This window comes from Pogoniulus pusillus, chromosome 7 (genome assembly GCF_015220805.1).
Source record: "Pogoniulus pusillus isolate bPogPus1 chromosome 7, bPogPus1.pri, whole genome shotgun sequence".
In the NCBI taxonomy this organism is placed as follows: domain Eukaryota; kingdom Metazoa; phylum Chordata; class Aves; order Piciformes; family Lybiidae; genus Pogoniulus; species Pogoniulus pusillus.
The window spans coordinates 10,019,777-10,041,109 of NC_087270.1; the positions used below are offsets into that span (position 1 = coordinate 10,019,777).

Consider the following 21,333-nt stretch of genomic DNA (forward strand, 5'->3'; position numbering starts at 1 on the left):
GTCATTCTCTGGAAACACTCTAAGACTGATGTGCTTCTTGTGTTGAGTGCACAAAATCATGGAATTGTAGATTCATAGAATGGATTAGGTTGGAAAGGACCTCAGTGGTCATCTACTCCAGTTGCCCTGCCAAGCGAAGGGGCGTCTCTCAACTAGGCTTGTTTGCTCAAGGTCTGAAGCAACACAGCCTTGAATATCTGCATCTGCAACCTGTCTGGGCCACCTATTCCAGAGTCTCACCACCATTATACTGAAGATCCAGTCTAAATCTATTCTTCCTCAGCTTAAATCAATCCCCCTTGTCATATCACTAGCCACTGTTACAAGAAGTCCCTCTCTAGCCTTCCTGTAGGTTCCATTCAGGTATTGGAAAGCATCTGTATGGTCCTCCCAGAGTCTTCTCCAGGCTGAACAACCCCAGCTTCCTAAGCCTATACTCATAGCAGAGGTGTTCTAGCCCTTGGGCCATCTTTGTGACCCTCTTCTGGACTCATTGCAACAATTTGGTGCTGCTGTTATGATGGGGACACCAGAACTGGATGCAGTATTTGAGGTGGGATCTTAGAAGAGTTGAGTAAAGTGGGATAACCTCCTCTCTTGACTGGCTGGCCACACCTAGGATACAGTTTGCCTTCTGGGTTGCATGAGCACACTGCCTGCTCATGTTGAGCAGCTTATCAATTAACACTGCTCAAGTCTTTTTTCTTCAGGTCTAACAGTACTTGAGATGGGGCTGCACCAGTGCAGTACAGAGTGGGACAATCACTTCCCTTGAGTAGCTGGATACACTGTGTGAGTGGTTGGTCTTTATGGCTGCCAGGATACACTTTTCACTCCCTGAACTTTCCATCAATTTGGACCTGCAGGTATCTCTCTGCAGGACTGCTCTCTTACACATTGGAGAATAAATGGTTTCAGTGATATATTTAATAAGGCATACATGTTAAATAATACATGCCCAGGGTTCATTTAGAACCCTCTAGAACTGCAGATTTCTTCAATTTATAAGACATAGAAAATGGACTCAAAGTGACAGGATGCCTTTTGATGATGACTTCTAAAATATCACTCAAATTTCTAATTGCATCTGTTCTGTTGTTTGTAATTTAAAGAAAAGGAACGGCATAGCTAGGAGTAATCCTTATTTTATGACCATGTCTTTTCATGGTCATTTCAGCTTTAAATCACAGTTATGATTTTATCAGTTATGATACAATAACAGTTTAGTTAAATGATCTTTCAATTGAGGACCTTCAGTATAAACTAAATTGAATAGCAAATTCTGATAATTTAAATGCAGATTCTAAATTATTTTTCAAAGGCTAGATGGGTTTTAAATGTGGGATTTTTTTAGTATATACTAAACATTTATCACTTCCATAAGCATTTAATTTCTTTTTGCCTGTAAAAGGCATACAGAATGCTACACTCTGGAAGAAATTTGTATTGGTAGGAGAGGAAAGTCCAATAAAAATGCTTGAATGTTCAAAAGATATCTCAAGCTGTTTAAATTAGGAAGGTTTCCAGGATACTGCTTCTGTTCTTACCTCATTCTTGGCTATCTGCTTAGCAAGCCTTGTCTCATTTGTAGCAAGATCTTATTTATGCAAAACACAACTTAAACAAAATGGTCAGATTGTTATTTTTTTTTGTGAAATGAATCTTCCTAGCTTGAAGAAAAATGTAAGATTTTTTTCACTGTCATGATTTGTCAGTGATTCTTTTGATTTAACATGCATTAACTTGATGGATATATGCTTATCAGTTTCATCTGAGCTACACATCTATGCAGTATACATATTTTTTTGCCAAATGATGCCAGCCATATGTGTTTGCATGAGTGCTTTGTATAAGTACATATTCTCTACATTGAGAGTGTTTAATTCCTGACTATAGGGAGATCCCAATGTTTGTTGCTTTCTACTTCAAGTAGTTATTTATGCTGATACAAACAGTACTTTCTGCAGTTGCTTACAACTTGAAAATAACCGTAAGTGTTTGGAATTAATTGCTTGCACATTTTAAAATTAAATGTGTTAATCACTTTCAGCTTTAATTCATGAAGCCTGAGGCACTATCTAGAATGAAATTATTCCATGCACAGTGCTGAATTAAGGTTCCCAAGCACTGTTCTAGCTTTCTCAAAAGCAGAACATCAAGAAGGCCATGGCCAGGGGCAGTCAGTCCAAGGAAGCCAGATATCTCTGGAGCCAGCTGATGAAACACAGCATATGTCTAAATAGTTTATGGCTCTAATCCTCTGAGTGGTATGGCCACTTCCTGCCTGCCTGTGATCACATTTAGGCAATTTATTATGTTTTAGCATTCAACAGTCTGGATGCCACCTGTGATAAAAAGGAAGTCCCCACACTGCAGGCTCCTGGAATGTGGCAAATGAATCCAAGGAAAGATCATTCTGTGCAGCTGCTTCTGCTTCAGTCTTTTCCTGATGAATCCACACCTGTCAGAAAATACTGACTCTCTGTCCTGAGTTAGTTTCTGTAGTCTTACCAGACTACTATTGCTTTTCAATTTCTGAGCTAACTTGCTCTCCTACCAACTTCTTTGAAACGGTGTTACAAATAGATTAAAAAGCCATGCATCTCTCTGGGCAGATAGCTGTAGCAGCCAGAGGTCCTTTAGCTTTCATTCGTGATGCACACAGTATAAATTCAGATTATTGGGGTTTTTTTTTTGCATATGACTGCCAGAAATAATCAACTACATAACCCTTCTTTGTCAGCTGTGAAATTCAAAGCCTTAGAGCTCAAAGCTTATTCAAGGACTTAGCAGTAGCATTGTAATTACACGTAACATGTTAGTTAATGTCAGTCATAAGCAGTAAGAGGTAGTCATTGATAATGCTGGTGTAACAAAATTCCATAGAATGTTTGCTTTGAGTTAGTGTTGCGGAGGGGAAGTTGATGTAAGAGGATATTTTCCAAAATTAATATTGTTTATTAATTTTGATACTCAGAGCTTTTGCCACCCTTGACCACTGATTTCAATAATATTTCAGTTCTTACACAGTCATGGAAACATTCTGTGGATAATATCTACAGCTAATAATAACCAGCAAAATATAGAAATATTAATTGAACTGGAAGAGAAGGTTCTGAGGTCACTATACCACTTGCCCAGTAGCTGAGCTCAAGCTCTTTCTGCTCTATGGCAGAAGGCAGTAGAGAATTACAAAGAGGCATTTAGCCTTTACTCACAGATTATGATGATTACCCACTCGTGGGGGCTAGCCAGAGCCCAGACAGTGCCCAGATGCTTTCAGGGGACTCTGTCTTGTTCGGCGTTGAGGCTTGAATGTTCCTGGCTTCTGGGGACAGGACGCAGACAATCTCTGCCCTTGTCTTCTGGCTTCCTCTGGACCATCTGTGTATATATACAGGGATTCTAGGCAGCACCTTCAGGTGCAGAGGCAGATGTGGTGCAGTCTCAGCACCATGTCACGCTGGCCACACAGGCCGATCGCCTGCAGGCATCCAGGTTCTGCTCCTGGTAACTGGCGGCAGTGGAGTTTAGCAGGCAGCAATAAGGCAGTGTGCAAGAGCAGCAGGGCTGGGCACAGCAGAGAGAGCAGGGAAGCAGAAGCAGGTTGTTCACCTGCACATCTCCTTTTATCAGTGTGGGCCGAGGCTAATTGCCCTTTGGACACAAGAATAGCCAATCAGGATGGCAGTTAGCCAAATGTTACCGTATTGGGCAGAGCCATGGGCTCACTTTTCCCTAATTTGGGAGCGACACAGGCCTTGCCCTAGGCAGGCACAAGCTAAATGTGTGTACCTTACACCACAGGGCCCTGGGCAGGCCAGACTCAGTGGCTACAGGTTCTTTTGTGTCTGTTTCCTGCACTTGCCTCTCTGGTGGAGCAGAAAAACATGCCTAGACAAGGCACGCCGTGTTTGAGCCTATTTTGGGCCTATTGGGCCTACCACATCAGTTAGAGCCCTTTAAAATGTAACAGCAAGCAGCTAGTACCAAAGCATTATGGCTGCCATAGAGTTTGACACAGGCTATGGATTTTACTGGTTACCCTAGATGGGAAAGGCCTGCTTGCTGCCTCTCAAGTGTAGCTTGTGGAAGTTATCACCTGGCACTGATATTCTTACATTTTGAATCTTAAAAAAACCCAAACAACAAAAAAATCAAGAAAAAATCTGCCAGTGCAACAACCAAATGGGAATAAGAGGAGAAAAAACTAGGAAAAAATATTTATTGCCATAAGATGTAACCAATTAATTTGTTTTGGTTCACTGGTTTAGATGATGAAGTACTTGAAAACTATGTGGTTTAAAAAAGGAGGAGGTTAATTCTAGATACTGTTGGATAACAGATCATAGTTCTTCTTTATGATTTATCATTGCTTTATAATAAATGTAATTATTGTACCATTTGCATGTATTATGCACTGGGAATTTTCACTCTGATTCTTGGCTTTTATCCGTGAGTTCTTTGATTTTTCGCTTCCTTTCCCCTTTCCTCCCTCAGAAGCACAATGGCCCTTTCAATATGCACTGTATAAAAAGCCAGGAATTGTGGGAGGAATCACAGAAATGGCCTGGTTTCACAAACAAAAACTAAATGTTTTAGGAATGTGGATCCATTCCACTCCCAAATATCCTTCTTTCGTAAAACACATAAGTATCAGAGTCCAAAAAGTAAAGTATGAAGTTTATTGAGAAGACCTGCTCCCCTCTGAGGAGTTTTTGTGCCAAGAAATCAAGAAGCTGAGTAGGTCTTCAGCAGCCAATGTTATGTTACACTCTGTTGATGTCAAAATTTACCTTGCAGATATAAGAGGTAATGTTTGAATCTTTTCAGCAGCCTTCTCTCCATTTTTTTTTAAAGTCAAATTAATGGTACCTATAATACTTGAGCATTATGGAAATTATTCTGTTTGTGCCTTTCTTCCAGTTCTTCCATTCACTTCAGTCCCTTATCAGGCATTTATCCTCGTGCGGTAGTCTCTCTTTTTAAATGTCCAGCCAAATGATTCCTGGTGCTTTGACTCAAACAAATCCCTTCTCCTTCAAATCTTTCTTTAAAACTCTCTTTCACTGACAGGCTTTCAACTGTGATTGAAAAACAACTCTACTGCTAGGCCTCTCAATGGTCTTAATTAGATATTCAGTTATTGTCCTAATTTGACTGTTACGTTCCTTTGTGTCATGCATCTCACCAATCTATTTCTTTCAAAATCTCTTTGTGTACTTGGAGTATGCAAATAATACCTAATAATAAAAGCTGTGAGTAAAGATGATTAAATGGATAAAAATGAAATACTTACAATCATTCACCTGTGCAGCAATGGTTTTGATTACTGTTGCTGCAGCTTTCATAGCCCTGTTACAACACATCAAAAGCTTTTCAATGATTCTGGTTTTCAGCATGTAAACCTGTAAGGATATTTCTGTCCTTTAAAGAAGCACTATATCGTACTATATCACAGAAAACCAAGCTGTATCTGTGACTTCCTGCACGGTTCTTCCTTAAGCTTCTTCTGTGAACACTTTGACAGAACCAAAGAGCCAGTTTCTCTTGTTCTTCTGCCAACCTTATCTGCGTTTGGTCTGGCACTTAAGTGTCACCAACAAGGGGACAAGGGGAGGGGAAAAGGTAACAAAAAAAACCCACCAAAAATCTGAGGCTTAAAGGTGGCAAATGTTCTATTCCATTCACCTGGGTAGAATTTTAGTTTCTCTTTTTGTGTATCCTTGTATTCTATGCACAGAAGACTTGGGTTTGTTATGTCAGAAACATTTGTTTAAAGTGCAGCTCCAATAATAATTGATACTCTGCTCCTCAGCTGAAGGAGCTTGTGGAGGGACACTACGTGGGACAAGCGGAGCTATTTCAAGTCCTCACTTCCCTTCTGAGTATGAAAATAATGCTGATTGCACCTGGACCATATTGGCTGAACCAGGAGATACTATTGCTTTGGTCTTTACTGACTTCCAGTTAGAGGAAGGATATGACTTCTTAGAAATCAGTGGAACAGAAGCACCATCAATATGGTAAGTCAGATCTCAGGAAGATCTCAGTTTCTTTTTGTGGGGTTTTTGGGGGGTTGTTTGGGTTGTTTTTTTGCTTTGTTGTTGTTGGTTTTTTCCATGGAGGGTATTTTCAAAATACATATAAAGATATTTAAGATATTTCCTACCTGTTAGTAATGACTGTTTTGTTATGCATTTTCCTTTGATCCCTTTCTCCTTCCAGAACCAAGAAAAAATACAGTAGTTTACTACTATTTCTTTCCAAATCTTGAGCCTTCCCTCTTATTTTCTTGCATCTTCAAGGTTTATATTTGTCAAATATCTTAGCACTGAGCATTTATTGACATTACATATTTGAACCTGATACGAGAAGCGAGTTCATGTTTTGTCTTGAATGACTTAGCATGATATTGTATTCCAGCAGTGAAAGGTGAGCAAAACACAACTTCACAGTAAAATAGGATTATGTTCAAAGAGAATGGATGATGTCTTGTTCTAAACAGGCTACACATTCAATCTTGCTACATATACTCATGTATATGTGTATTTTATCATGTCTGATGTTATAACTATTTGCTTAGCAATATTAGGACTTAGTAATTATGACACTGAATCTACATTCTTTTTTTCTGAGTAAAAGATGATAATTCTGTCTATGGGAATGAATTAAATTGCATAACAATTTGTATTAGGATTTATCTACATATGCAAGTTTTTCTTTTTTTTTAATATCTCTGAGAATGTCTTCTGCTTGACATATGCACTATTGCTGTAAAATGTAGTGCAGAAAAAATACAGATTTCCTGCTCAGAGATGACTGATTTTTATCTTCAGGATGCCTTTCTGGAGAGCTAAAGCAATCTCACTATTGTTGTACTGTCATGACAGGCTAGGCAGTGTAATATACTAGTAACTGTGAAGTTTCTAATACACTGAAAGAAGCTGGCAAATATGTGACAACGTTGCAATGGAGGTAGTTCTGACTTTATATCACAGGATGACTTTCTAACCTGTCTGCGTGTCCCAGAGCTGTGTGACATCAGTCAGTTCTGTATCAGATTGAGTGCTCACGTCTAGCTGTCTGAGAGATAACTTCTGAGCGCTCCATTTACCTCTCGGGCGCAGGCATGCATGACAATCAAGGCCACTGCTTCCTCTGTTTAATTTTCTATGTGAGGCTCTGCTGGTCTCCAGCAACATTTTGCTACTTTATTGCAAGAAATTAAACTTATCAAACTTGAACGTAGGAATAACTTTACATTTACAGTCACATAGCCATATCTGTTCCCAGAATATTTATGATCATAGAGCAGAAAGCAATGGAGTCATATTCTGCATTCATCTCCTTGATCAGCTTTATGCTGATATCTTCTAGAACTCAGTCTAAATTCTTTCCTGATTTTTCCTGATATGTTGCTTCATGGTTGGAGACACTTTAAGTAAAACTAAACTCCCATCATTCAAAGCCAAGGATTTATTAGGTCTTCCTAGGATCACTGACAGAAGTTCAGAGAGGCTATGGGAAGTTTTATATGAAATGTGTAAAGGATTACTGGATGATAATTTGGAACAAAGCTACACATTCAACTATATTTAAACCAGAACAGTTACCATAGCAACCTTAGAGCTGTACTAAAAGTAGTTCATGCTGTAATCTGCTAAAAATCATCTGTGTGTTTGAATGTGAAATTGGTCTATACTTCAATAATCTAGAGTTGTATCAACTTAAAATGTGACTATTTTTATCACTCTCTTTTTTATTGTGTCTGGTATCATATCGGTAGCTTTATACATTAATTCTGTGTTAGGAACATTCCATTCCCATGGTCTGGTAATTATGACTGTTTTTTCACTTAAAGGAATAGTCACTGTAAAGTGAGCCTTTTTTCCCCTAATGAAGAGCATAGAATAACAGTTATACGAGCACTGCAGGAGCTAGAAAGAGATTGAGAATGAAGGAAATAATTTCAGATTGATTCTTTAGTGCTTTTTGGTGTATGCTACAATAATCCTGGATTGTCTTCTCCAGACATAACAGCAAAATTACAAGCAGTTACAGTGTGATTATAGTAGCACGTGGATGGATTATTTTAAAATATAACAATAGAAATGTTAGAACAAGGAAAATTTAGTTTCTGAGGAAAAATAATTTATCCTCAATGCTGTCCTTAAGTATATCAAGGATAGTGGGGTCAATAGGAGCAGTCAATATGGTTTTACCATGGAGAAGTTGTTTGACCAACCTGATGGCCTTTTATGAGGACATAACTAGGTGGACTCACGATGGTAGAGCAGTGGATGTGGTTTATCTTGATTTCAGTAAGGCATTTGACATGCCTCCCACAGCATCCTTCTGGATAAATTGAGGCAGTGTGCTCTAGATGATCAGGTAGTGAGATGGATTGGGAACTGGTTAAAGGAAAGAAGCCAGGGAGCTGTGGTTAGTGGGATGGAGTCTAGTTGGAGGCCTGTGCCTAGTGGTGTCTCACAGGGCTATATACTGGGACCAGTCCTGTTCAGTATTTTCATCAGTGACCTGGATGAGGGCACAGAGTGCACTGACAGTGAGTTTGCTGATGACACCAAGCTGGGTGGAGTGGCTGCCATGCCAGAAGGCTGTGCTGCCATTCGGTGAGACTTGGACAGGCTGGAGGGCTGAGCAGGAAGAAATTTAATGAAATTCAACAAGGGCAAATGCAGAATCTTTCACCTTGTATCAGTGAAAATCAGTATCAGTATAAGTTGGGGATTGATCTGTTGGAAGGTAGGAAAGAGGAAAATGACTTGTGGGTCCCAGCTGGTAGGAGGTTGACCATGAGCCAACAATGTGCTCTCAAGGCCAGGAGGGGCAATGCCATTCTGAGGTGTATTAGAAGGGCTGTGGCTAGTAGGTTGAGAGAGGTTCTGCTGCCCCTCTACTCTGCCCTGATGAGACCACATCTGGAGTACTGTGTTCAGTTCTGGGGCCCCCCGTTCAAGAGGGACATGGAACTGCTTCAGAGAGTCACAAAGATGATTAAGGGAATGGAACAGCTCTCTTATAAGGAGAGACTGAGTGAGCTGGGGCTCTTTAGCTTGGAGAAAAGGAGACTGAGAGGTGACCTCATCAACTTTTATAAATATGTAAAGAGTGAGTGCCAGGAGGATGGAGCCAGACTCTTCTGGGTGGTGCCCAATGACAGGACAAGGGGCAATGGGTAGAAGCTGAGGCATATAAGCTTCATGTAAACATGATGAGGAACTTTTTCACTGTGAGAATGACAGGTCACTAGAACAGGCTGCCCAGAGGGGTTGTGGATTCTCCCTCTCTGGAGATATTCAAAACCCACCTGGACATGTTTTTTGTGTGATCTGGTATAGGTGATCCTGCTCTGGCAGGGGGGATGGGACTAGATGATCTTTTGAGGCCCCTTCCAGACCTTGACACTCTATGATTCTACAATAATGTGACATGTGCATAAAATAGGTAGAGAAGATACCCTGTAACAGTTATAGTGAATCTGTTATATGCCTTATGATTATAAACTGCATTACATATTTCTAAACCTTTCTTCAGAGGTTCAGTAGTTTTCATGTTCTATAGGTGGTGGTTGTTTTCCAGTGCATTGCAAAGAAAGAAGAGGTTTGCTTTTCTTATTCTTAAAAGATTATTTGCAAATCATTCCTACAGTTCATCCTAATGGAAGTAGTTTATAAAAGATTCATGTGACATTACATTACTGGTTACTTTATGTCCCTGATAAAATTAGGTTGTCCAAAGCTATTCAAGTTGTTGGTTGGTTTTTTTTTTTCCAGTTTTTGGTGTGGTTGTTTTTGTGTTGGTGTTGGGTTTTGTTTGTTTTTTTCTAATTCAAGACCAGTTTTATAGCTCTGGACCTTGAATGGATGTGCACTTAGAGATGACTCCATTATAAGATCTGTTTTGAATCAATAGTATTGTCAACCGGCTTTAAAAGATGAACATCACTGTTCACAGAATGAACATGAAGTGATGGAACAGGTCTTTTAATCTGTGCAAGAAGTACAAGTCTTATTAGACCATTGATGAAAGAAATGGTTTTTTAATTTGGGTCTGTCCTGATTTGAGTTGGAACAGAACTAATTCTGTTCAGTGATTTTGCTTTTCAGCTCAATCTCTTATTGTTAACTTCAGAAAGTGCAGTTACTTAGATGTACATAGACAGGATCTGCATCTAGCTGTGGTAACCCTCAGTGCTTCTAGTTGGTGTGGATTGTTGTGCAGACCAAGATCACTGCTGAATTTTGTATACTGTGTTGGGGATGCAGAGTAGAAGGCTGCACCTGTGAAGAGAAGTGACCCTAAGCAGGGATTCATTCTATATATGTCATACTCAGTGTAAATGTCTGAGGGGTGGGTGTCAAGAGGATGTGGCAAATCTCTTTGGTGGAGTGCAACAATAAGACAAGGAACAATGAGTACAAACTTGAACATAGAAGGTTTCACCTCAACACGAGGAGAAACCTCTTTACAGAGAGGGTGACAGAGCACCGAACAGGCTGCCCAGAGACGTTGTGGAGTCTTCTTCTCAGGAGAAAGTGTTGATAAGTATTCTAAAGGCCCAGTCCTCAGTTTCAAAGTCAAATCAGGAATGTATCATTTGTGTAAAGCATATTTTTGAAACTTTCTAAATGGGACTCCTCCTTGAGATTGAAGTGTTTTTTATTGTTATTAAAAAAAATCTGAGTATTATTTATGTATAGGTTAGGTAATTCTGAGCAATTCATAGGAGTGTAGATAAGCCTGACTCAGTTTTTGATGTAAACATGGGTTGGTCATATTATTTGCAAGTCTAAAATCTTCTTTGACAACAACAAAAAAAACCCCTCAGAGTATTAGAGTGTGCATGATTTTGATGCAAAGAATAACTCTGCAACTATTATTTTTTTACCTTGGAATCTAAATCTGGAACATATTTTGTTGTAAAATGTTTTTTTTTTTTTTACTCTCTTACCCTACAGTACTAATGTTGTCTGACTGTGGTTCCATTTAAACTTACTCTCCTTCAAATCTTGTTTGTATTTTGCCAGTACTGAGGGAATTAACTACCTCATGCTTTTTAGTTCAAACTAGTTTTCTAATACTGCTTAAAAATACATTTAAGGCTATAGAATCGGTCAGAGTTGGAAAGGACTACAAGGATCAGCTGGTTCCAACCCCCCTGCCATGGGCAGGAACACCCTACCCTAGATAAGGCTGGCCAGAGCTGAGATTAATACAAGATTATTCTAACTTCTTTATTAATCACCTCAATATCCTAGTGCAAGGCCATTAAAATGTGTGTGGGTATGAGAATGATCTGGAAGCAGCAATAATGACTTAGTATAACCTTGGCATGCGATTTGACAGAAGTACCTTTAGTCATCTGAAACTTCTTATTTCTGTGTTAATGAATAACTCTTATAACAACTAAGTCTTAAAATATTAATTTGTATTTCTTAAATACACCACATCAGGAACTTAAATATAACTTAAAACAGTAGTATGATCTAGCTGAAGACGTCCCTCATTTTAGGTAGATGGGACCAGATGACCTGTAAAGGTCCCTTCCAATCCAGGCTGTTCTATGATTCTACTTCAAGCTGTCCTGTTTATAGAGATCTATCTTAATCTTAGCGCCTTCATTGTGAGAGGTCTATAGCAAAGTAATGCATACGATTATGGAGTGGTCTAAATCACCTTTTTGATAGACAAGTACGGCAGCAGATCCAGACAGATGAGCTGAATATGTAGCTTACCATTACATAATTATACAGCTAAAGAGCACCATCTATTGGTGTGCTGTGAGAAGATGTAGGGCTTGCGAATGTGCCTTTGTTAATGTTCTTACACACCAGGAGAGGACTTGTGACTTACCCTTGACATTGTAAGGTTCTATTTTCATTTCCCTTTCTGTCACATGAGAAAAGATGTGCCATGACCATGCAATGGAAAGAAGGCAGATAGATTCCAGCTTTTTCAATCGGGAACACTATTCGTTTTTTATTAATTTATTTGTAATTACATAGTAGAACCAACCTCTTTTGACACCTGACAGTCATCCCTTTCTGTCACCAGTGTAACTGTGCAAAGATGTATGTTTGTGCTGGAGATGCTAATGCAGGGTTCTCTTACTCCCCACTCGTTTTTAGAAGCTCTTAACTTTTACTAGTTTCTAACTGTAGATTTCCCTTTTAGTTTGCTTTGGATAGGAAACTGAGACCAATAAGTAAGTGTTTATGTACTTGATAACCTGTCTGTCTGACCTGCCATGAACCACAGGGCTTTTTGTGTTTCTTTCAGGAAAAGAAGTTGCGTAGTTACCCTTTAATCCTTTCTATTAACTTTCATATTGCAGCCTTTCTACTTACTGTGTAAAAATACCTTGCATTAATAGTGTTTAGCACTTGGACACTGTGAATTAGGAGCTTCCACACACACAGTTAAAATTTACCAGACTTGTTCAGACAACTCAGAAGTATGATAAAGCTGCGTTTTACTGCAAAGCTAAATTTACAAGCATAGCATACAAAATATCTTTACATGTATTTACAATTATATACAATTTAGAAATCCTACAGAAATTCAATCTTGCACTCTTTCCCCCCTGGACAAAGAAAAAGCTCAAGAGGAGCCAATGCCACCCTCTCACTCAGATAGAAAATGACCAACAAAGCTCAATGTGTTTTTCACTAACCTTGATTGACCAGATGAGATTAGAGAGACAAGCAAAGGAACAGCGAAGAGATCCAGGGCCCAAAAGCAAAGAGAGTAAGATTGTTTATATATTGTTTTTTTACACCTCTTGGCAAACTTGTAAATGATATAGAATTTATCATTGTTATTTTCTTACAACCAGTGCCCTGCTCGTTCAGATTCTGTGCCAATTTCTTTTATTAAAGTATTCCAATGAGCCTTAAACTACTACAGACACTGTCAAATACACAGAGCAACACTGAAACTTAATCAATTGACTTACCCTGGAACACCATACATTTCCAACTCCTAAAGATACATTGTGAGGACAAAAGTACATTTAAGGTGCATCAGCAAGGTAGTATTCGTATCTGTATGAATAGCCTTATAGGAGTGAAAATTATAGTGATCGTGACAAAACAGTAGGTATTATCAATCGATTATATATTTATTTGTTTGGAATTGAAGTTAAGTTCATGAAATATGTTTTGTGCTATGTTCTTCTCTATGCCATTTGCTCAAGACTCTTGCTGCAGCACACATCATCATTAGTCATTTACATGTTGTGCACTGAGTAAATGATGGAAGACATACTCAAGTAAGAAACACGGCAAATTCTATGTGTCTTTAAAAGATTCAGGGGAATATGACTTTTCCCCAGCACCTGATTACTGTCAGTTACTGCCTTTGGGTGCTGATTGTCCTATTTTCTTCTAGACATTTTCTGTTGGCAACTCCCATGCTCTCACAACTCACTTCTCCTGCCAACATATCCACATTTCTGAATCCTCCTTCAGCGTTCACTGCTGTGTTCAATTATTTAAGCTTAAAATGTGGTAAAACTTATCCCAAAGAAGCATTGACACATTGTGCTTGTTCTTTTTGTTCTCTTCTCCTTGGTTTTTAGTAGATTAAGCTTTGGAAAATGTAGCTTCCGACCCTTTAAAAAAGTCAACCATGTGATATAGTAATAGTCAAAATGGTGTAGAAAAGATTTGCAGACATGTTGAACTTGACAGACAGGCAACTGATATACTTTAGTTCTTTAAATATTGCTTTCTAAGAGTCTTTTAAAATTCCCCGAGTGGGAAATAGCATGTTTGAATTCAGTATCTATATCCAGTGCGTTGACATAGCAGTTGCTATACCCAAACATATGCAGATAAACAGCTTATTCACTCCTACAGTTTTCCCATAATAGGGATTAATAAGATGATCTCATCAGTGATGTATCTTGTACTTTGCTATATTTATCAAAATCATCATGTTCCAAAATGGATTTTCTGCAGGCATTCAAATGCTTGCTTGGAAAAATGAATTATCCACAGTTGTAAGCAAACTGATAGCAGACTTGGGAAAATACAGTACAGAAGTGAAGCCAGCCCTGCTGTCTTCCTTCCTGGTAAATACAAGTTAGCTGTATAGGTATCCTGTGGTCTTTACCCAAATACTGTCTCACATAACGATGGCAAGTGCTGAAATGTGTGTAATTCTTTTGAGAGCTTCAGGCAGAGATGTAACAAGATGCTTTCCCATTCTTCCTTTTGGAACATAGCTTTCCTATAGATTCTATGTCAGTCTTGTGTCTAGAGATGGAGGTGATAGAAATAAAAACAAACACAAAGTTAACATCCCCCCTCAAAAAAACCCATACCCAAACTTGCTAAACACCTGATGCAAACACAAATCTATTTAAGGCTCAGTTAATAAGTATGCGTTGTTTATAGAATCATAGAATCAACCAGGTTGGGAGAGACCTCCAAGATCATCCAGCCCCACCTAGCACCCAGCCCTAGCCAGTCAACTAGACCATGGCACTAAGTGCCTCACCCAGGCTTTTCTTGAACATCTCCAGGGATGGTGACTCCACCACCTCCCTGGGTAGCCCATTCCGATGCAAATCACTCTCTCTGGGAAGAAATTCCTCCTAACATCCAGCCTAGACTTCCCCTGGCACAACTTGAGACTGTGTCCCCTTATTCTGTTGCTTGTTGCCTGGCAGAAGAGACCAACCCCCACCTGGTTACACCCTCCCTTGATTGATATGTAGTAATATCTCACATCAAGGTCCATCAAAAGTTCTTTTAAGCTTGTATTTAAAGAAAGCTTATCTAAAATGAATTGCTCCTCTTGTAGTATCTTCATGCTAATTAATATATGTAAGTATTTGTATGCATAAAAGTATGTGAAAGCTTTTATAAGGATTTTGACCTAAAAATAAGTATGATGATAAATATCCGATGTGCTGGCAGTAGTGGCTGAGCTAATGTAATCTCTTGCCTGTGTTAGCTGTAAAGATGCAGAGACCACTTAGCTGTTAACACCAGCATGTGAACAGTGTATAAAGTGAGAAGTACAGAAGCAGTAAATTGACGCTTAATTCACAGAACACTATTGCTTTCTTTGCACCTATTAATTTACAGCCTACTGTGCTGAAGAGGTATAAAGGCTTAATTCATACCACATCACAACCTGACAGCAACATAAGAGTGAGAGAACTCACTTAAAGCACGGTGACCTGCAGCATAATTTTCCACCACATTTAAAATAACATGAAAAGCACTAGATTTCTGAGATTAGTGGAGGTTTAAATACATTAACAGAGCTTGGATTGCTGAAAATACCACTATCATTAGGATATTTCTAAACAGACTGCCTAGCCTGGAGAATACTATGTGCTGCTACAGTTTCCTTCTGCTGGATCTGTTGCCTGGTTCTAGAATATCCATACAATTAACCTCATTTTCTCACAGAGTCAGGAAAATACAGTCTAAATGCTAAACAGCTCATACTGGTGCATTCAGAAAATGTTAGAGGAGTTCTCTGTAGAGGTAGTTATGAATCACTGTGCTTCTTGCTTTCTCAAGGTATCTATACATTGCAATCAGCCTTATCTATAGCTTCCTAGTAAGGTAAAAACCTACAAATATTCCTCTCTTTTTGCCACATAGTCCTAACAGTGATTCTGGATTTGAGTGCAATAATCACAGTGGTTCTGAAAAAAGCACCTAACCCAAGCAAGCAACCAACAACAAAACAGTACCACACACAAAATACCCCCAAAAAAACAACAGAACAATCCCCCCCAAAAAAACACAAAGCTAACCAACCAAAAATAGGACAGAATAGAATAGAATAGAATCAACCAGGTTGGAAGAGATCTCCAAGATCATCCGGTCCAACCTAGCACCCAGCCCTATCCAGTCAACTAGACCATGGCACCGAGTGCCTCATCCAGGCTTTTCCTGAACACCTCCAGGGATGGTGACTCCACCACCTCCCTGGCCAGCCCATTCCAATGCCAATCACTCGCTCTGCCAACAACTTCCTCCTAACATCCATCCCTACCTGGGATTCAAACAGGAGTTGGCAAACAGGCATATTATTGGAGATCTCTGCTACCATGTGAAAAGGAAACCATTAACAAATAAAATATTTCTGAGAAATATGTATACATTTAAATATTAAAGTTGAAAGATTGAAGTAGTATAATTGATCAGGGTAAACACCAGACAGCATAGGCAAATTGTTGAATCACCATCCTTGGGTGTATTTAAAAGCTGTCTAGATGAGGTGCTCAAGGATATAGCGCAGTAGTGGCCCTTGAAGGGTTAGATAATGGTTGAACTTCATCTTAAAGGTCAATTCCAACCATAGTTCTTCTGTGATTTAGTCTAGAAAATAGGCAATTTTCTGGACCTTAAAGTTTTAGTTTTGTTGTTAGTACTTAGGTCAGGAATAATACAGAAAGAAACCAGTCGTGGAGTATCAAAGCTACAGTGGGATGAGTTGTGGCCTCTTTTAAGGATCATAGGATGATAATTTACCAAACTGCTCTTTTGTAATGTGTCCTGTTTATAATACTAAGTTGTACTGTTTTGTTAAAGATATTGTAGGGTGTTTTTAATATATAACCCCTTTGTCAACATACATTTTCAAATACTCTAGTATATGAAAAACTTCTTTTTAATAGGAATTAACATAGTTAAATTCACTCTTACCAATTAATCATTTCTTTAAAAGAAAGAGTTGTAGAATATGAGCCAAGTGTGAAGCTAGCTGTTTTAACTTTTTTCCTGGGCATACTGAAAACTACTGAGGTGTGGTACATAACAAGTGAAATGTTTGTTAGTCAGGTTTATTGTTGTATTTTTTTCCAACACAATACACAAAAGTGAGCATATTCCTGCTGAAAACTCATCCTGGTTCTCCTCTGCAAGCTTTCTCAGACAGCTAGCCATTAGCTGGTTGACTGGTGGTTCTACTGAGACCAGTGCAGTAATCTGCATCAGCTCAGAGCAAACCTGTCAATGAACTGTTCTTACAGTTAATAAATACCTTGGCCCCTGGCATCTCTGTTTAGCTAGCACACAGGATGCATCGATTATTTCTTTGACTCTTAAAGAATGTTAAATTGAATTTAAATAACACATTTATTGATGGCTACTCTTTTTTTTTTTCAAATGTCTGCACAGTAGGCTAGTGATTGGACTTAATGAGTTTCCTGCAGAGGTCTGTGCTTCAAAAATACTATGCTGTTTTCTATCTCTGATGTTGTAAAGAAATAGCTACAGCACAGTTTAGATGCGATGTTAGAGAAGACTGAGGTATTGTTTCTGGTTTTCCCACTTTACAAGTAGGCAAGAGAGAGAACAACCAGCAGGGAAACTAATTTACTGTGGATAAAAAGAAAGTAATAGATTTCTGCAGCGTAGACAGCTCAGCTAAGCTTGCCGTGGCACCACAGTCAAGAGTATGAATTTCAAATGTTAACTCTCTGAAATAAAATAACAAATTGAAGTATTAATGATTCTTTTTTTTTTTATGCATTGGATGCTTTACAGTTGATGACAACCTTAACTGAAAGACTATTCAGAATACTTTTAATGGGTGAATGTAGTTGTTTCTACTTGCATTGAAACAGATAGATGGGGCAGAAAGGAAATGGTGAGAACTTCTTCTGGGACAGCTTAGACTTGCGATCCCCACATTAAAATCTAGAGATGAAAAAATGCAGTAAAACATGATGAGAAGATCTAACATAGAGGAATTCTGTAATTTTGAATTTGTAAAAAAAAAAACCCAAACAACTGATGTGGAGAGATACAATCACCTTTGGAAGTTTTATTTTGTATTCAGTGCTTTTGGAAATTACAGATAAAGTACTGAAAGAAATGGTGAATTTCAGATACAGTTCTACATACAAAAACCTCCACACTTTTTGTTCTTAGAGTGTATTCATTTTTTTAACCTCTTTGAAATTAGAATAGCAGAACCACATTCTGGAAAAAGACGTATAAGAAGTAGCACATAAATTAATTTAGGTAAGTTCAAATAAGGTGTATGAATTGCATATTTATTTGTGCTGTCACAGTAATCCACAGTTTTCTCTCGTGTAACTGAAGTGAGGGCAGTGTAATTTACAATTCAGGCTGAAACAGAAGCAGGATATGTTCTAGCAGAGCTTATATGCAGATTTACTAGAGTGTCATTTGTCATATTTCTGTGTCCATAAAAATATCATTAATATAGAAAAGTTGAGCACTCAGGAATAAAGACTGCCAGCTTTAGTTTGACCCACTTGTACATAAAAGTTGACATAGGGTTTTAATTATGCCATCAAATGCTCTCATTTCTCACTGTGCTCTGAGACTGAATTAGCATTGTGCGTTTAAAGAGACTCTAGTCACTAGGGCTGCTGCTATGTTGCAATGAGAAGCTGTGTGCATTATCCAGGGTATCAAAGAAAAAGGGATTTCTCATGATTAAAACAGAGTATCACTTCAAAATTTGTGTTTTATATGTACTTTATTTTATAGGATAGCTATGTCATGTCAACAAGTCTTCAGACAAGATTTTCACAAGTTCTTGCTGATATTATGGTCCTTATTTCTTATATAGTGTCTGTAGCTCTTCTTTCAAAGACAATTATAGCTTGAACTGAGCAAACAGATTACCAGGTACTCAAGACTGATCTATTTTATCTTTCTCTTGTGGCTGAGCATTGCATCAAATTTAACTTTCGTTTTGTGCTGTTTCTAATATTCAGATTTTAGTCCTTATTGGGGGGAAAAAAAAAATCTTTAAAATATCCATACCAAACAGTATGTTCCCTACTGCTGAATCCATGAGCTGCTCACATGAATCCTGATGACAGTTGTCAGCAAAGTGTGACTATAAACAGACCTTTGTTAGGCATACAAAAGAATTGTACATAAAACACCATTAGACAAAACCTGAAATGCTGGAGTTGGACTGTAAACAGTCAGATATGTATTAAAGACTGAAAAGGTGACTCCAGAATGGATGCTTGTCTCATTAGAAAGCAGGTTCAGAGGTAAATATTCAGCGCATATAAATACTTCCACAAAGAGAAAATACAGGATCATAGCTGTATAAATTAACAGAGGAAGGTATGATTACGACAAAGAACTGGAATTTGTTAACACAGTTAAAAGAAGGAAAGTTTTATGAAGTGTTTCAGCAAATTTCCAAGTGATACTGAATTCTTCTTCTCCTTGTTTCTTCACATTGAAATTCAATGCCTGTCTTTGACTTGTGCTATAAATAAGTGTAAATTATTATGTATAGCCCAGAGTAGCAACAGGATTTCTCATTTTAGGCTATGGAAGCTAGATCTAAGGATGGACTATATGAGTAGACTTCATTCTGGCAGTTCTTTTTCTAACCTCCATGGCTGTGGAAAGAATCTTTGACATTGCACATCTTTTATTTAGTACAGAAAGTGTGTGATTCCAGAATCTGGCTCTATGACTAGAAGAGTTTCTGAAGCTGAGACTTTCAACTCTTCTGCAGAGGCCAACTGTCAAGAGAAATCTTGGTTTCTTAGAAACTGATGCACAGATTTTCACAATAAATATTTAGAATTAGCACACTGCCTCCTGGGTAGCAATATGGTAATAGAAAACACGGGTGGTGTGTTTGCTTCAGCTGCGGTGTTTGAAAGCAATCCACTACAATCCCATTGGGCTTGATGAAGCTCTTAAAAATGTTAATTTTTCTGTGTACAGTAAGAAGCAGTAAAGCCTTACAAATCTACCTAGACTTGAGAGCTGAATTAATAAATTTCATTTGTATTTGGGATTTTAAATGGATATGTTCTGGGAGAATCTCAGGTTATTGTCAAATTTTAAACACTGATCACTGGATTTACAACACAAGAGAATTTATCCTTTCAAAAAATTAAGTGCCACAGTGAAGAGCTGGGGAGCAGCTTGATGCAAGCTAAGTTCTGTTTATTGTGCTTTCAGCACTTGGTTATATACTCTTAACATATGAGCTAAAGATTGTGTCAAATCCTAATTGGTCATCAAGACAGATCTCAATACAGACATGAAGACAGACCTCATACCTTAGCAACTAGATAAGCAAGGATTAACAAACCCTGCAAGTTCCTGCTTTACATTGTTTCATCTGTTGCAACATCCTCTAAGATCATTTCGACTCTCTATTTTACTTAACTCAGTACTTTTCCACTTACACATTCTGAACCCATGGCTTATGTTCCACTGTGTCAAGCTCAAGCAGCTGTACAGCACTAAAAGTCCTACCATTCCCAAGAATTAAGGACTTTATCTTTCTCAGAAGACTGGCAAGAAAGATTACTCCTGTGACATGAAAATGTTCTAAAGAGTTTTCAGCTCCTGTTTGTTCCAAATCAGTTCAGAAGATTTATCTTCTCAGAATTAATGGCAACTTTCTGTTTGAGGTGAAGTGTATAGAACAGAGGCATTTCCCCATTGTTTAGAGATGTATGCAGATTACTTGGACTTTTTGTCTTGGGCATTTCTTAGTAGGACTCTGATATACGAAGCACAGCATCTGTTGATACAACTATGGATAAGTTTTCTCCACTCATTCTAGAATTATGACTAATTTTATTAAGAAATCAAACTGTTTGCCTTCTTTATACATCTCTAAAGCAGAACTAATGTAAGATCATGATCTCTTCAATTCAGGCAACAGGTATGGAATTCATAATTGGAAACAAGACATTTTTCTCCTATCAGTCAACTGTGACCTATATAAAATAAATCATAACAATTCTGTAGAACAAATTTTACAGAAAAAAATCCCTAATCTTAGTTCTCCAAATCTTCAGAGTATTTTACAATCTGTTCCAATATTTAATTATCTTTATTGTTGAAAACAAGCATCTAATTTCCAAGCTTGCAGATAGGACAAGAGGAGATAGTTTCAAGTTGTGCCAGGGGAGGTATAGATCCTGTATCTCTTTACTGAGATAGTCACCATACCTGGTGGTGTTCAAAAAATGTGTAGACATGGATGTTCAGGACATGGTCTAGTGGTCATAGTAGTGTTGGGTTGATGGTTGAGCTTGATCTTAAAGGTCTTTTCTATCCTTAATGATTATATGATTCTGTGATCACTGCCATAAGCTACCAATGGCCTCAGCCCCAGACTGATCTCTTAACAACCAAAATTGACTGACCTTCTACCTGTGTCTTGAATATAGATGTCAACTCTGACTTACTGGGTCCAGAGTAGCGTATTTTCATGGAAACTTTATGTTGTGAAAGTGCAGTAGTACAATAGTAATTTCTTGTCTGTAACTAGTGGTTGAAGACCTTGTGTGTAACGGAGTTGTTTCTT

At 38.2% G+C, this 21,333-nt stretch overlaps 1 protein-coding gene across 1 annotated transcript in view; it reads left to right on the forward strand.

Annotated features, from left to right (window-relative positions):
* The window catches only part of CSMD1 (CUB and Sushi multiple domains 1), a 1,024,926-nt gene that overhangs the window by 547,897 nt on the left and 455,696 nt on the right, over positions 1-21,333 (forward strand). The window contains exon 5 of the mRNA XM_064145849.1: positions 5,819-6,026. Within this exon, the coding sequence (XP_064001919.1) occupies positions 5,819-6,026 (208 nt within the window). The remainder of the gene's footprint in view (positions 1-5,818; positions 6,027-21,333) is intronic.